The sequence below is a fragment of the Taudactylus pleione genome, unplaced genomic scaffold (assembly GCF_031769625.1).
Source record: "Taudactylus pleione unplaced genomic scaffold, aTauple2 ptg001049l, whole genome shotgun sequence".
NCBI lineage: Eukaryota > Metazoa > Chordata > Amphibia > Anura > Myobatrachidae > Taudactylus > Taudactylus pleione.
The window spans coordinates 92,441-108,582 of NW_028285450.1; the positions used below are offsets into that span (position 1 = coordinate 92,441).

Sequence of the window (16,142 nt, forward strand, 5' to 3'; positions counted from 1 at the left end):
GCACTAGGTCCCCCTCCTATACCCCGCCCCCGGGCCAAGGCACCTCAGTTAGTTACCAAGCCATAGGCCGGAGGAGGAGAAGGAAGAGAGAGAACAAAGATCTGGACACATACAAGAATCACATTCTCACCAGAGGGAGACGGAAAACCGGTGACCAGAGCAAAGCCAATCTGCAGCACAGGTGCGACAGGGCGGGAGTCCTGTGGAACCCTATGGACTTCGTAGAAATAGAGATAACAAGGGTAAGTTCTTACCATATCTCATATTTTCTACTTCAGGGTCCATAGGGTATCCACAGGATACCTTGGGGATGTCCCAAAGCAGTATCCTTTAAGGGTGGGGATGCTCCTGTGCAGAAAGGAGAATCCGCCGCCCGAAGGAAGCATCCTGAGAGGCGAAGGTGTCAAACCTGTAATACCTCACGAAGGTATGGACAGAAGACCACGTAGCAGCCTTGCAGATCTGAACTGCCGAGGCACCACGTCGAGCTGCCCACGAAGGACCCACAGACCTAGTGGAATGAGCCTTCAGAGAAGGAGGGACCGGTAGGCCTTCATGAAGATAAGCTTCAGAAATAGCCATACGGATCCAGGCTGCCAAAGTTTGCTTTGAAGCAGGCCAACCCTTTTTACGGAAGCCATAGAGGACAAACAAAGCGTCCGACTTCCTAAACGAAGAAGTGCGGTCAACATAAGTCCTTAAGGCCCGCACAACATCCAAAGAGGCCTCACCCACGGAAAGACCCGGTGAGTTAAAGGCCGGAACAACTATTTCCTCGTTAATATGAAACTGGGAAACAACTTTGGGAAGAAACTCGGGCCGAGTGCGGAGCACTGCCCTGTTCCCATAAAAAACCAAGAAAGGGGGTCTACAAGAAAGAGCCCCTAACTCAGAAACACGTCTGGCCGAAGCAATGGCCAGAAGGAAAACAGTCTTAGCTGTTAGCCATTTAAGATCCACTGAGCCCAGTGGTTCAAACGGCGGTCCTTGGAGAGCCCTCAGGACCACAGCCAAATCCCAAGGCGCCACAGGTGGAACAAAGGGCGGCTGAATGCGGAGAACACCCTGCATAAAGGTGCGCACATCCGGGATTGTAGCAATCCTACGGTGAAACCAGACAGATAGGGCCGAAACCTGTACCTTCAAAGAAGCAAGGCGAAGCCCATGATCTAGTCCCGCTTGCAGGAAGGCGAGAATCCGAGACAGACGAAACTCCCGCGGTGCATAACCTCTCGGTCGACACCACTGGAAGAACGTATGCCACACGCGATGGTATATCCTCGCGGAAGACGGTTTCCGAGCTCGCAACATGGTACGCACCACAGAGCTGGAAAACCCCCGGGACCTCAGCATGGCCGTCTCAACAGCCACGCCGTCAAAGACAGCCGAGTCAGGTCCGGGTGAAGGCAAGGACCCTGAGACAGAAGGTCCGGTCGTAGCGGCAACCGCAGAGGAATGTCCACGGACAGACCCTGAAGGTCTGAGAACCAGTGCCGTCTGGGCCACGCGGGAGCCATCAACAGGAGCGTCCCTCCTTCCTGTTTGAATTTCCGGATTACCCGTGGAAGAAGGGAGACCGGAGGGAACAGGTATGCGAACCGGAACGTCCACCGGACGGACAGAGCATCCACCAGAGACGCCCCTTCGTCCCTTGTGCGAGACCCGTACACCGGCAACTTGTTGTTGTGCCGGGACGCCATGAGGTCGATTTCTGGAAGACCCCACCTGTCCACCAGTAGTTGAAAAACGTCCGGGTGCAGGGACCATTCCCCCGGATGAACGTCCTGGCGACTTAGAAAGTCCGCCTCCCAATTGAGCACTCCCGGGATGAAGACCGCTGATATGGCCGGAAGATTGCGCTCCGCCCAAAACAGGATCCGAGAGACCTCTACGAGAGCCGCCCGACTGCGAGTTCCTCCTTGCCTGTTTATGTAGGCCACGGTGGTAGCGTTGTCCGACTGGACCTGCACCGGGCGACCCTGGAGAAACCGCTGTGCCTGCTGGAGAGCATTGAAGACCGCACGGAGTTCCAAGATATTTATTGGAAGCTCCGCTTCTGTCGGCGTCCACCTGCCCTGGAACAAGTGTGGACCCGAAACTGCTCCCCAGCCCCGAAGACTGGCGTCCGTTGTCAACAGGACCCAATTTGGAACCCAGAACGGACGTCCCTTGTTGAGGTGGGTCGTCTGTAACCACCACGTAAGGGACAGGCGAACCTCCTGGGTGAACACAATCGTCCGGGACTTCAGAGACTGAGGCAGCCCGTTCCACTTGGACAGGATCAGGTGCTGCAGAGGTCTGGAGTGAAACTGGGCGTATTCCACCATGTCGAACACCGACACCATGGAGCCCAGTAACCTCATCGCCGAGTGTAAGGACACCCGGCGGCTGTGCAGACAACTGCGCACCCTTGACTGTAAAGCAGAGATCTTGTCCTCCGTCACGAAGATCCTTTGCTGTCCCGAGTCCAATAAGGCTCCAAGATGCAGAATCCTCCGAGACGGGATTAGAGTGGACTTCTGCCAGTTGATTAGCCAGCCGTGCCGTTGCAGCAGTGCAATGGTCAGGTCCAAGTGGCGTAACAGGAGCTCTGGAGATCCTGCCACCAATAACAGGTCGTCCAAATACGGCAACATGCGGACTCCCTGCAGCCGCAGAGAAGCCGCCATGACCGCCATCACCTTGGTGAAAACACGTGGTGCTGTTGCCAGGCCAAAAGGTAACGCCCGAAACTGGAAGTGGTCGCTGCTGATTGCGAACCTGAGGAACTGTTGATGGCGCCAAAGAATAGGGACATGCAGGTAAGCGTCCTGTATGTCCAATGACACCAAGTAGTCCCCAGGTTCCAGCGCCAGAATGATGGACCGTAGGGTCTCCATCCGAAACTTCGGGACCCGCAAAGACTTGTTGAGTGCTTTGAGGTTGAGAATCGGACGATATGACCCATTGGGTTTCTGTACCAAAAATAGATTTGAATAGAAACCCTGGCCCCTCTGGGAGAATGGAACCGCCACTATAACTCCAGCCTGGAGCATAGTGTGCAATACCTTCCGCAGCTCCGTAGCCTTGTTCCGGTCTGATGGGAGACCCGTGGTGAAGAAGCGAGCCGGGGGTCTGTGCCGGAAGGAGAGGGCGTATCCGTGGGAAACCACCTCCAGAACCCAAGTGTCTGTCGTAGTGGTCGACCAACACTGGGCGAACTGTAGCAGGCGGCCTCCCATCCTGGGATCCCCCAAAGGGAGGCCCGGACCGTCAGGCCGCAGGCTTGTCATCTGGCTTGGGGGCCGGACGTCTGGTACTCCATGCCTGCTTCCGGGGCTTGACCGATTTCTTAGGGCCAGCCTGTCGAGGAAACGACTGTGGTTTTGGCCTGTCCTGGGCCCTAGATGACCAAAAGGACGATGGTCCCGAACCAGAAGGAGCAGCGGCCGACGGGAGACAAGCAGATTTGGCTGCCGCCAGCGTGGCCACAATCTTATCCAGATCCGGACCGAAGAGAACTTCTCCGGTAAACGGCAACGCTTCCAGACCTTTCTTGGAATCTGCGTCCGCCTTCCAGGATCGCAGCCACAAGGTGCGACGAGCAGCTACCGCTGCTGAAGAAATTCTAGACACCAGAGTACTAATGTCTAGAGCCGCCTCGTTGATGTAGGTGGCCGAATCACGGAGATTGCCAATCAACTCCGCCTGTTCGGCCGGACAGTCGGATTCAAAAGAAGCCTCTAATGAATCCGCCCAGCGCTCCATCGCTCTGGCAACCTAGCAAATGGCCATAGCCGGCCGTGCTGCCCCCCCTGCAAGGGAATAAGCGGACTTCAGGCAGATTTCTACCTTGCGGTCCGTAGCATCCTTAAGGGAGGACATGGATGGCATCGGCAATGTGGCACTACGGACAAGACGGGTCACGTGAGAATCCACCTGTGGAGGGGATTCACACTTAGCAAAATAATTATCCGCGAACGGATAAGCCACCGCCAGGCGTCTCTGCGGCTGGTATCTTTTGCCAGGTTGTTTCCACGCCTCCTCTAAATGGTCCACCAACTGACCCGAAAGAGGAAAGACTGTGGCATCGCCCTTCACATCTTTGAAAAAGGCATACTTAGATTTAGCCGCTGGGGGAACTTCGTCCTCAATCACCAAGGCTGTGCGGACCGCCCGAATAAGTCCAGGAATATATACTTTGGACTTAGCATCAGCGTCCTTAGTATGGAGAGGTTCCTGATCGTAAGGATCCAGAATCTCCCCATCATCAGACGTCCCTTCGTCATCCTCATAAGGAGCGGACAGAGACGCCACCGGCCTTTTATGAGGCCGCATCACAGACTCCCCTTGCAACACATTCGACAAGTGCTGTACAGAACTCGTCAGGGAGTTAACCCACGCTGGCTCCTGAGAACCCGGGAGCGGGGAAATAGGGAGACTGTGGGGTACCACCAATTGTCGTGGGAACCCCTGCATGGGTGACGACACCACAGACTGCTGGGACAAACCCATCGGAGTAAACGCTGGCTGCGGAGCTAACTGGCCCACTAAAGCTGTTAACGCCTGAGCGAAACAAGCCCAGGGCGGCTCCTGTACCGGTGCTGTAACCGTAATAGGCCGCGCCATGGACAAACACTGCCGGCAAAGGCCCTCCGCGCTACCCTCCCCCTCCGCTAACGGTACTTTGCATGTGGTACACTGTAGCCGGAGGGGAAAATCACTTTCAGACATGATGGCACCACGTATGTGACCTCTCTCACCAATTAAGTATTAAATAGGCGAGAGACCACCCTGCAGCACCGCACCGCAAGGGCTTTAGCAGAAGAACAGGGACAGTAATAAAGCTGACAGTTTAGAGAAGAAAAGTTACAGGCAGCGCTAGCACAGTCACATACAATGCAGAGAAATAACAATTCCTGCACTAACAGCGCTGATCACTCAACTACACAGACACAGGGCCTGGTAGGACACAGCGCTGCATACACAGACCTGAGCCACAGCGGAGGAGAGGTATGCGGGGGGACCCAGACCACTGGGATGCTTCCGTCCAGCGCTTCCAGCAGCGTTCACCATGCGTTCTGAGAAGATGGCCGCCGAGGAGCAGAGAGGAGGCTGGCCTGGGGGAGGAGCGCTGCCACAGGACCAGTCGGCAGCATGCAGAGAGGGCTGTGTGCAGCGGGGGAGGCGCCGGCTGTGAGACAGGGAAGGCGCGCTCCCCTGGCATGCATTTAACCCCTGGGACGCCGCAGCGCTACCGCTCTGCTGCGGTCCGCTGTCCCAGGGGGTAGTGGAAGCGCAGGTTGGTCGCCTGGCTCCACGCTGCAGCCAGTCCCCAGGGAGCCCCCTGCCTGGGGACTTAGGACCATGTGATCAGCGGGGACCCACCGCGGGACCCCGCTGCTTACCTCTGTCCCCCTTGAATCCGGCCATGGTCCGGAGCATCTGGGGTCACCGCTAGCTGTGACCCCAGACGCCCACCAGCATCCCCGGATCAGTACCGGCGTTCTGGTACCGGCGGGGTGTAGGGAAGACAGCATGGACGTCAGGACTGACTGTCCATGCTGTTCATCCAGATGTGCAGCCACAGCTGCATGAAGAAAAAGCTTCAGGGGCTCTTCTAGCCCCCACTCCAACAGGTGCTCCCGACTCCGGCCGGGCACCAAACTAAACTGAGGTGCCTTGGCCCGGGGGCGGGGTATAGGAGGGGGACCTAGTGCATCCTGGGAGGCTGAAAGCTTAACTCTTTGGTGCCCTGCGACTGACGTCACACCTATACCCCAAGGTATCCTGTGGATACCCTATGGACCCTGAAGTAGAAATTGTAAGTGTTGCTGTGATACAGCAAACCTCAGCCCATGCTGAGGAAAGGTCTCTGTAAGTACCCGTAGGCACGCGTCCTGTATATCCAGTGATACCCTAAAGTCCCCAGGTTCCAAACATCGTATGATGGAGCATAGGGATTTCCTCCTGAGCCCAGGTAGCTTTAGGAACTGGTTCAGGGAATTGAGACAGAGAACAGGCCAAAGAGGACCATTCAGCCACCGCACCAGAAAGAAAACAGAACAACCAGTCCCTCACTGAGATAGTGGGGATGGCCCAATTAGCTCCGCTTACCGCAACAACTGCATAGCTTTCTGGATCTGTAAGGCCCTTGTAAAGAGGGCGTACCCTCCTACCCACGTAGCCGCGGCAACTTGACACTAATACCGGGCGAACTGAGAAAATCGGTATCTCCCAGTTGTAGGCCTGTCCCGTCAGACTGAAGAGATATCCGTAGGTTCAGAAGCAGGATCGGCTGGCAGTCCAGGCCTGCTCGGTACTGGATATGTCGGCCCTTGTAGATGCCGACAGTCTACGAAGAAACAGACCTTTAGGCTGACCGAGAGGACAAAAAAGACTTAATAGACTTAGTCTGAGGCCTTGTAGTGTGCATAGCTGAAAGCGGTAAACTTGTCGTTAGTAATACTGCCAATGTTACTACAATCTTGTCAAGGTCAGGACCAAACAATATCAACCCTAAAGATGGTATCTGCACCTCTGCATTCTCAGAGCGCAGCCATAGGGTATTACGGAGGATACAGTCGCAGCCGGAACTCTGAAAGTTAGGAGACTGGTATCCAATATAGGCATGTCCACCTATGACAACTGCATATATTACATGAGCGACCAAATACATTTGAACCCCCGACGTGTTGGAGGGGAAAAAACGTTACAAATGCATCAACCCAATATGCAATAGTATTAACCAACCATGCTATAGCCATGGTAGGATGGGTAACAACTCCTGAAAGCAAGTATACTGATTTCAGGCAGAGTTACCACCTACGGATCCGAAGAATCCGACCACGCAGGAATGGGAGGCGTAGTAACGTCTGTAATCAGACGAGTAACACGCCCATCCCCCCCAGGAGGGGCTCGTGATGACCCTCAGGGAATTTGGGACAGGAGGCCAAACACTGTTGTAACACCTCCTATCTGGCAACAGCCAGAGTCCCGCTATGCGATCCACCCGCTAGTCAGCAACAGGTAACCCGAAGGCACGCAATACTGAGGGTGTATGATACAGGTGCAGGTCAACATTCACTCTAACCAGAATGGACCTGCTACCAGCCCTAAAGCAGGGATAATAATACCTGAAATAGGCTTCCCCCCGTGTAAGAGGGAAAGAGCCCCGAACAGTACCCAGTTCACGGCAGAGCCAACTGGGAAGTAACCACAGGGCGTCAACCACGCCAATTTGCGTTTCATAGAAAAACGACTTCCACCCAGGGTGGCTGTTGTGGTAATCCCTGCAAGGGGAATGACAGACTATTATGGCACCAGGGGGAATTCATATACTGCGAAAAACCCCTGCAGGGAGCGGTAGTCTGTGTCACAGGGGAAGAGTGCAAGAAGCTGCGAGATACCCTGAGATGAAAAGGGCAGTATGGTGAAGTAACCCCAAGTGAGGTACAACAATGGGGCCCGCCCGGCGATCCGCAATTGAGAGGATCCCGAGAAAACAAACCGCCCAAGGGGGTCGTGAAAGAGGCCGGCACCAGATGACGCCACATACAGAACCCTTTATGAGTCAAATCCTCCGCACTAACACCTGCAGCACATGACTTGCAGGATAGTAAAAATGGGTGCAGTATAACGCTCTATCTCCTGGTCAGACATATCTGACCAATCTTGGCGGAAATATTAAGCAGCACTATACTGGTCCTGACTGATGCCAAAAATTAGCTGCAGGGACCCATTTTCAGCGTATGCAACACACAGTTCCATCTAAAATATGGCAACGTGCAGCACGCAACAGTATGTGACAAACCACACAAATATTAACAAGTATATAAATGTGAGGTCTCAGAACCACCCTAAGTACAGCTGTATTAGGGCAGATAAAGAAAAGGGATAGATATACACTGACAGGTGAGAGAATAAAGTACAGTCAGCACTAGCATAAGTCACATACAATGCAGATATATACATATATACATAAACATGTCATATAATATACTGCACTATTACACTGCATTCAACTGCCCAGATTCAGTGTCTGGGAAGGCTACAGCGCTGTGTACACTGACCTGATGGTGAGGTACGCAGGGGGACTGGACTCACTGCCATCCTGAGAGATTTCTGCTGCACCACAGAGATAAAATGGCCGCTGGAGACCTCAGAGGAAGCGTGGCCCGCGGAGGAAGCAGCTCAGCGACGCCAGACTATGGATACTGAAAGGCGCGCTGAGCTGAGGGGAGGAGCCGCTGTAACAGGGAAGGCTGCCTCCCCTGGCCGGCTATTAACCCCCGGGACGCCGGCTCCCTGCACCGATCGTTAAGTCCCTGGTGGTCTAGTGGACACACGGGGTATGGGGGGCCCGCCGCCACTGCCGGCGCCTCCGGTCTGTCCCCTGAGACCGGAGGCACAGGACTGCATTTGAAATGCGCGGATCACCGCAAGCGGTGATCCGCGACCTTACCTGCTCCCCGTGGATCCGGCAGCAGTCCTGGGCGCCCACAGAGTCCGGCTAGTACAGACTCTGGGGTCCCGCTGAGATCCCCAGATCTGTACTGGCGTCTCAGCGCCAGCGGGGTGACGGAGCGGCAGCTTAGACGTCCTATGGACAGTCCGACGCTGCCGCTCTGAAGAGTCCAAAGTCCATGAAAAAAACTTTGTCCCTAAAAAAATAAAATAAGCTTAGGGGCTGCTAATCAGCTCCCCCTGCGCTAACGGTGACCCGACTCCGGCCGGGCACCAACTTAAACTGAGGTGCCTCTGGCTTGGGGGTGGGGTTATAGGGAGAGTGGACCCAGTGCATCCTGGGAGCTAAAAGCTTTAACTGCGTGGTGCCCGGATTTGGTTCCCAACCTATACCCAAGGTCAACCCTGTGGACCCCCTATGGACCCTGAAGTAGAAATATATATTATACACACACACACCAATAACTCCCCCCCTCCCGTATATGCGCCACTCACCAATAACTGCCCTCCACTGTATATATGCCACTCACCAATAATCCCCCCCCTGTATATATGCTACTCACCAATAACTGCCCCCCACTGTATATATGCCACTCACCAATAACTGCTCCCCCCGTATTTATGTTCCACTCACCAATTTGCCCCTCTGTCCTGCCATGTGCCCTATGGTGTTATGTATGGGGAGGAAAGGCCTTATTCTGGAGGAGGGGGTTGCTTGAACAAATCGGCCTCCCCCACCTTTGTACTGAGACCTGCCATCCAGCTAACCCAAAGTGTAATCTCCATATATGTAAGGACTGCAATACTTACCCCATAAAAGAGATGTCCGAGACATGCTAGACCAGAGGTAGGCAACATGTCGCATTCCATCTGATGTGGAACTACACTTCCCAACATGCCCAAGCAGGGAAATTGTTGCAGGGCATGCTGGTATGAATAATTCCACAGCAGCTAGCAGGCCACATGTGGCCTACCCCTGTAGCTAGCTAGTGCTAGATAAACTATTGCTAGTGCTCCTCTAAGTGTGGGCACTTTATTAATTCATGGAATAGGTCTCTGTTGTGTGTAGTAGCGTGAATAGGCTTCAATGAATTTATGACAGTGTATGGCATAATATGAATTTAGGGCATAGTGTGTGGCGTAATATGAATTGGTGCAGGTATGCTGGCATGTGAGGAGGTTGAGGGGCATTGATAGGGCATGTTGAAGTGGTCTATTCAAGTTTTCATATATTTTGGTAGTGGACAATGGTCTGGCTCCTAAACTTTTAAGCTGGCTCCTAGATTTTACAAAAAATGTCGAGTCCTGCCTTAAGCTGTGTACACACTATGCCGACAGATCGGCCTTCCGGCCGATCCGCCGTTCTATTTGACGATTGGTCAGTGCATACACACTTACCAATCGTCGTCTGTTCGATGTGTCGTGCCTGATGTCACAACTGTGCCCGTTCAGTTGTGATGTCAGTAACCTGCGGCCTCTGCAACAAGTGTACAGGCGGTCGGCTGACTGCCCAGTCACAGCACAATGTGCCGATATATATGTAGAACGGCCATCGGGCTGTGCTGCACAGCCGTCGCAATAGGTCTGTGAATGACATTATTCACAGACATGTCACACACCCACCGACACAGCCAAGATATATTGGCCGTTGAATTGAACGGGCGATACCAGCCAGTGTGTATTCAGCATTAGTCCATTTTTCCTTTTATGAACCCACTTTCTCCAGGTTATAACAACCTAACTGGAGCTTCAACTGACAACAGCAATGTACAACTCAACTGGGAAGGAGAAAACATTTGTGAAAGGCATGATACCCCAACAGCAGGGGTCTTCTGTGACCTGATTATCACTTTTCCCCAAGAACCAGTTACTTCAGCATTCACATACATTATGGTGATGTTAGGTATTCTGGTATAACCTAAAGATAGCAAGACCAAGGCATTAAAGGTGCCAGTCATTCAGGCAACATGCATAATTGAGAAGTACTTAAATCATTTTCAGAAGGCACCACAAGTACACTGCTTTCTTTATAAAAGACTGGTAGTAAGTGTATCCAACGATCCACACAATAATATGCCAAGCAGAAATTTTTGTCCTGCTCGAAGTGTCCGAGACGTTAGGCATAATCATTACAGTAAGCAAATAACGGTGAGACTAATCACAGTAGGACAGTCACTCTGATTCTTGATATTTGAATGGTTAAAAATCAACCACAGGACACGTTATTAAAATGGGTTCTTTGTTGCCCCTCCACCAGAAAAATCAGAAATTACCATATCATACTTACCTCACATTAGACTCGAGTCAAGAATCATGGCATTTAGAGGACTAAACAAAGTGGCTTGCTAAAGCTTTTCTTCTTCCAGTTTGGGAAGGCTGTATAGCGGGGCCAACATTTTAGACCCAGGTGGGCTTCCTAGTGCACAAATTCCAAGGCCATTTGGGCCAATTCAAAATATTAGACAATAAATCCTTGACTGGTACAGGTTAGATGTAAAATGAAAATATGAGTACTGACTGGGTCGGACTACATGCTCTTATTACAGATCTGGCTACCAGCTTTCCTGGAAGCTTCAGTCTAGTGTAGTAATCTGACAATTTTTCACCAGATAAACTCCTACTTGAATGATAAATAGCAGGAAGTAGACCTAAATCTTAATGTCTTTGTGAACTGTATTGTTTGCTATGGGGGCTCTAGATACTAGAAGCACTTTGTGCAGGAACGCCATTAAATGCTACTATCCACTTTATAAAATCTTAGAACGAGAAAATTTGATGCTGAAGGCTGTGGGGACCTGCCACATTGTAATGGTTTATTGACTCAGACCTTATAGCTACTTTTTAAATGCAGGACTTTTAGATTTGCAACGTGTAAAAGCCCCAACAAATGTGTCTCTGGGAAATAGTACACTGTGGTGAGAGGGGCCTCTAAGTAATAGAGCTGGTTGTCTTCCCTGTTCATATAAGATTCCTTCAAGCCAAGTGATAAAGTGGCTACTCACATTTAAATGAAAAGCTGTTAAATTTTCCAAAATATCAGCCTTAATTACCTTTACTATGTATTTGTTATTCCAATCTTGATGACAGCAAACACGGAAGCTGCTTAGCTAGAACTCTGATGGCCACTAACAACTTCTCTTCACTGTGCTGACTGCGAATTCATAGAGTTTTGCATTAAAGAAAAAAAGTATTTTAAAGGTGAATCGTCCACGGAGTGTTTTTGAGATATCAGATAAACTAGGTCACTCATTAATTTTGCTACGGGACCACCGGTTTGCTTTTTTTGCACCCTTGGTGAACAATTGTATGTTATTGCACCAGGAGGTACCCTTATTTTTCAGATGATTGTATCTTGCTGTAGTTCAAACAAGGTTGCTGCCACCCATTAAAAACGTGGCTATCACTATGCATTTGATTGCTTCATCACAATTGTATATGGAGTACATAGAATAATTCACAAGTGTGAATTCAGAATATATAACACTTTATTCAGACTGTTTGCACAGTCATCAGTTTATACACCCATAAGCCATAACATAAAATCCACCGAGAGGTGAAGTAAATACCATTGATCATCTTATAACAATGGCAATCGTCAAGGGGTGGAATATATTAGGCAGGAAGTTAACACTCAGTTCTTGAAGCACAAAAAATGGGCAATAGTAAGGTTCTAAGCAACTTTGACAAGAGCTAAATTGTGAAAGCTAGATAACTGTATCAAAGTATCTCCAAGACGAACTCCAAGACTTGTCGGGTGTCCCCGGTATACAGTGGTTAGTGCCTACCAAAAGTTGTCCAAGGAAGAACAACTGGTGAACCAGCGAATGGTTCGTGGGCACCCAAGGCTCATTAGTGCGAAACACAGTGCATCGCTCGCAGCATATTTGGTTGCGTAGCCACAGACCGATCAGAGTGCCCATGCTAATCTCCATCCACCAGAGAAAGTGCCCACAATGGGAATGTGAGCATCAGAACTGGATCATGGAGCAATGAAAGAAAGTGGCCTAGTCTGATGAATCTAATTTTCTTTTACATCATATGGACTGGCTGGGTGTGTGTGTTTACCTTGGGAAGAGATGGCACCAGGATGTACTATGGGAAGGAGGGAAGCCGGAGGCAGTGTGATAACCTGGGCCATGTTCTGCTGGGAAACCTTGGGTCCTGGCATTCATGCGGATGTTACTTTGACACATACCACCTACCTAAACATTGTTGCAGACCAGCTCCACCCCTTCCTGGCAATGGTATACACTAATGACAGTGGCTTCTTTGAGCAGGATAATGCTAAAATTGTTCAGGAATAGTTTGATGAACATGACAAAAGAGATCGAAGTGTTCACTTGGCCTCCGATTTTCCCAGATCTCAATAAGATTAAATATCTGTGGCATGTGCTGGTAAAAAACGACACCTTCAGAACTTAGGCAGGTAGTTTTAATGTTATGGCTGGTGTGTGTTGTGTGTATACACATTCTTATACAGTTTGTTTTAAATGTATTATTGATATCAATTCATAGAGGCTACGTGTTTTTTTTTAGAGCTATTTATTGTACCTGCATTTTCTTTAGTTCTAGGTTTATGATAATAAAAAGGTACCCAACAGGTGAAAAGTACACACAGGTGTTCATTTATTAAGTGCAACTTAAAATACCTTAGTTTTGCACTGGTGTGTCTCTATGGTTTGCCCAGTGCAGATCAAGGTGCAAGTCTCCTCTCCGCAATCGAGAGTTTCCTCCTATAAGGGTTAATTACATGGTAAGAATTTAACTATAGAATAAACTGTGTTGGATTATATCTATTTGTAACAAAGATAGATTTATGCATTTGTATGACCTTGGTTCTCCATAGACTATACATACAATAAATGTCAAGCAGATATATCCATGTTATTGCTCTTGAATGTTCTTTCAAAGTAGCAGTAATGTGTGGGAAGTAGTAAAAACACAAGTCTTTTGTTCCTATTGTAATCTGTCTAAATTTTAAATTCATACATTATTCAAACATCTCCATCAGTCCTCCACAACACTCCAATACCTTTTACTGCAATACTCTCCATCCAACCACAATCCATACTTACTAAAACATTGACTAGAGTTTTCCTTTCAAGTTCAATTTCTGTTTAAATTGTGTGTCTTTACTAACTCTCAAACACCACTGGTACAGCACTATCCTGGACAAAATAAATCAAGTCACATGAGCGGTTCTTGTGTAAGAAAAAAAAAAATTATATATCTATATAAAATGTGTGTATATATTTATTTTCCACTCATCCACATGTAGCTCAAAGCCTCAAATGTTTTTGCAACAGGGCTCCTAAGGAGGTGCAGGGCTGCCGTAATATATATATATAAAAAAAAAAAAAAAAAGCACAGGGTATAGGGGTATATTTACTAGTATAGGGGTATATTTACTAAGTTGAGTGATTTAAGAGTAATAATATTAATGCAGAACCAGGAATTGTTTGACCTTCATAATATTGCCCTTTAAAATTCTGAAGAGAGAACCACCAAAAAGCGTCAGCTTACAAAAGACGCCACTTAAATATACCTTTAATTCTGTACCAGCTTGCTGAAACTATAAGTTCCTTGATGTTCTTTCAATAATCTTTCTACCTACAATAAAAGCTGGTTTCTGCACTGCTTAGCAAAACAAGGCACTTCTGTGTACATGCTATATCTACAGATGTGTCCTCATACATCTAGCCTCCTTGCGCGTTAAATAGCCCTTCTAGTCGCGCCATGCCATGACTCGGTAGCGCTGAGCGGTTTTTGTGCGACTTTATACCTTCAAATGTGTCATATTCACACATCGATGCTAATACGTAGCAGAACTGCTTCTGCTGATGATTAAAATGATATGCAGCATGCTTATGTTAGAACTGTGAGCGAGTGCGGGTGTATCTGCATGAGAAACGCTACGTTACAGTGTCAGCGGTAGTGTTTAGCATGCAGATACACCCGCAGTCTCACACAGAACATAGGCATGCTGCATATAATATTAATCAGCAGAAGCTGCTTGTGCTAACTATTCGCATTGCTGTGTGAAGAAGACGCATTTGAAGATAAAAAGTCGCACAAAAGACGCTCGTCGCTACAAGTCACATGGAGCTCATGCGTTGTGTGGCGCGCCTTGCAGCGCACAGAGGATAGATGTATGTGTATACGTCTGTAGCTAACAATTTCACACCACCCATTCCCTCTCCAAATTTATACTCCTCTGTAAACATGACCATCTTTCTCTGCTAACCAGTACAACCCGGCAGAAAACCAAGATCACATGCGCAGCTGATACACACAGCTGAACTAGAGCTGTATTTGTGCTGCAGAGCAGCAGTCCTGTACTTTGTTATATAATGTGAAGTTCATTTTCAACCATAAAAATGTTATAATGAATGAGAACGCCAAAGTTTTCACACACGTTTGCAGAAAACACTGCCCCAGACTTCATGAGCTAGATATAATCAATTACATAGAAAGTTTCAGGTGCCCTAAATAATTATAGAAGTGATCATTGATCAGACTTCAGAGGCAGTAAAAGCAGTTTGCAGAAAAACATGTAAACTTGTACATAGCAAATAAATAATGCAACACAATATAAAGATCAAACAGTTTTGCTGTGGAATATAAAAAGCTAAATATTATAGCTAAATATTATACAATTTAAAAATATAACAAGACTACTGTGACAATTTAAAGAAAAACAGCATTACATAATATTCTTTGCTTTCAAAGTAAGATTGGGAAGGCTAAATAGGTTACCTATTTTTATTGAGGAATGGCAGAAATATCCAATAATGTGGCTTCTCCATTCTAGAATACCCCTTTCAGATCGCAAATGGCGGGGTGCACCTGCGATTTGTACACGAGTCCAACCCGCCTGAGACCCCTTTCAGACTGGCGGCCCAACCCAGCAACAATGCCGGGTTGATAACTTCACCGCCATCGCTGCTTAGCTGATCGTATCTCCAAGCGTCGGCTCTCCCTGTACAGTCAATAGGACCCGAGGCGCCTCAACCTGGGTTACCCATTCCCACCGCACCACAAGCCAAGTTGAACTCGTGTTCAACCCAGCTCATTACCCAGGTTGAAATGCCGTCACGCTCGACCCGGGATATTTCAACTGGGCCCTTTCACACTGCACAGTAACCTGGGTTGCTGCACATTCATGTGCAATAACCCGGGTTACTTGATGGTAGTGTGAAAGGGGCATTATTCATTTAACAAGGGTGACACTCTAGTCACTGATTACGTGACAGAATATATAGACTTCTGAAACCGCATCCACGATATAAAGATAAAGCAATACTGGCTGTATAAAGTGACTTAATGAACATGACTGGGTCCTGAACACCTTGTTAAGAAAATGGCTACTACAGCATTGAAGGGGTTAATTGAACTATGCCAGAGGTTTCCAAACTCTGCCATTACAGTCCAGGTTTAAAGGATATCCATGCTTGAGTTCAGACAGTTAAATTAACAGGCACTAATTAGGTCACCTGTGCTGAGAGAGAGAGGGAGAAGGGGAGAGAGCGTAGAGAGAATATATAATATATATATATATATATATATATATATATATATATATATATATATATATATATACACACACGCACACATATACACACTGCCAGAGTTTGGGAAACTCTGATCTATGCAGTAGCTTGGTGGTTACAATAACTACTCTTCTACAACTAGTGTGC

At 48.6% G+C, this 16,142-nt stretch overlaps 1 protein-coding gene across 1 annotated transcript in view; it reads right to left on the reverse strand.

Moving 5' to 3' along the window:
* The window catches only part of LOC148453970 (uncharacterized), a 110,705-nt gene that overhangs the window by 81,376 nt on the left and 13,187 nt on the right, over nt 1-16,142 (reverse strand). Inside the window, exon 4 of the mRNA XM_088461438.1 lies at nt 13,095-13,178. Within this exon, the coding sequence (XP_088317564.1) occupies nt 13,095-13,178 (84 nt within the window). The remainder of the gene's footprint in view (nt 1-13,094; nt 13,179-16,142) is intronic.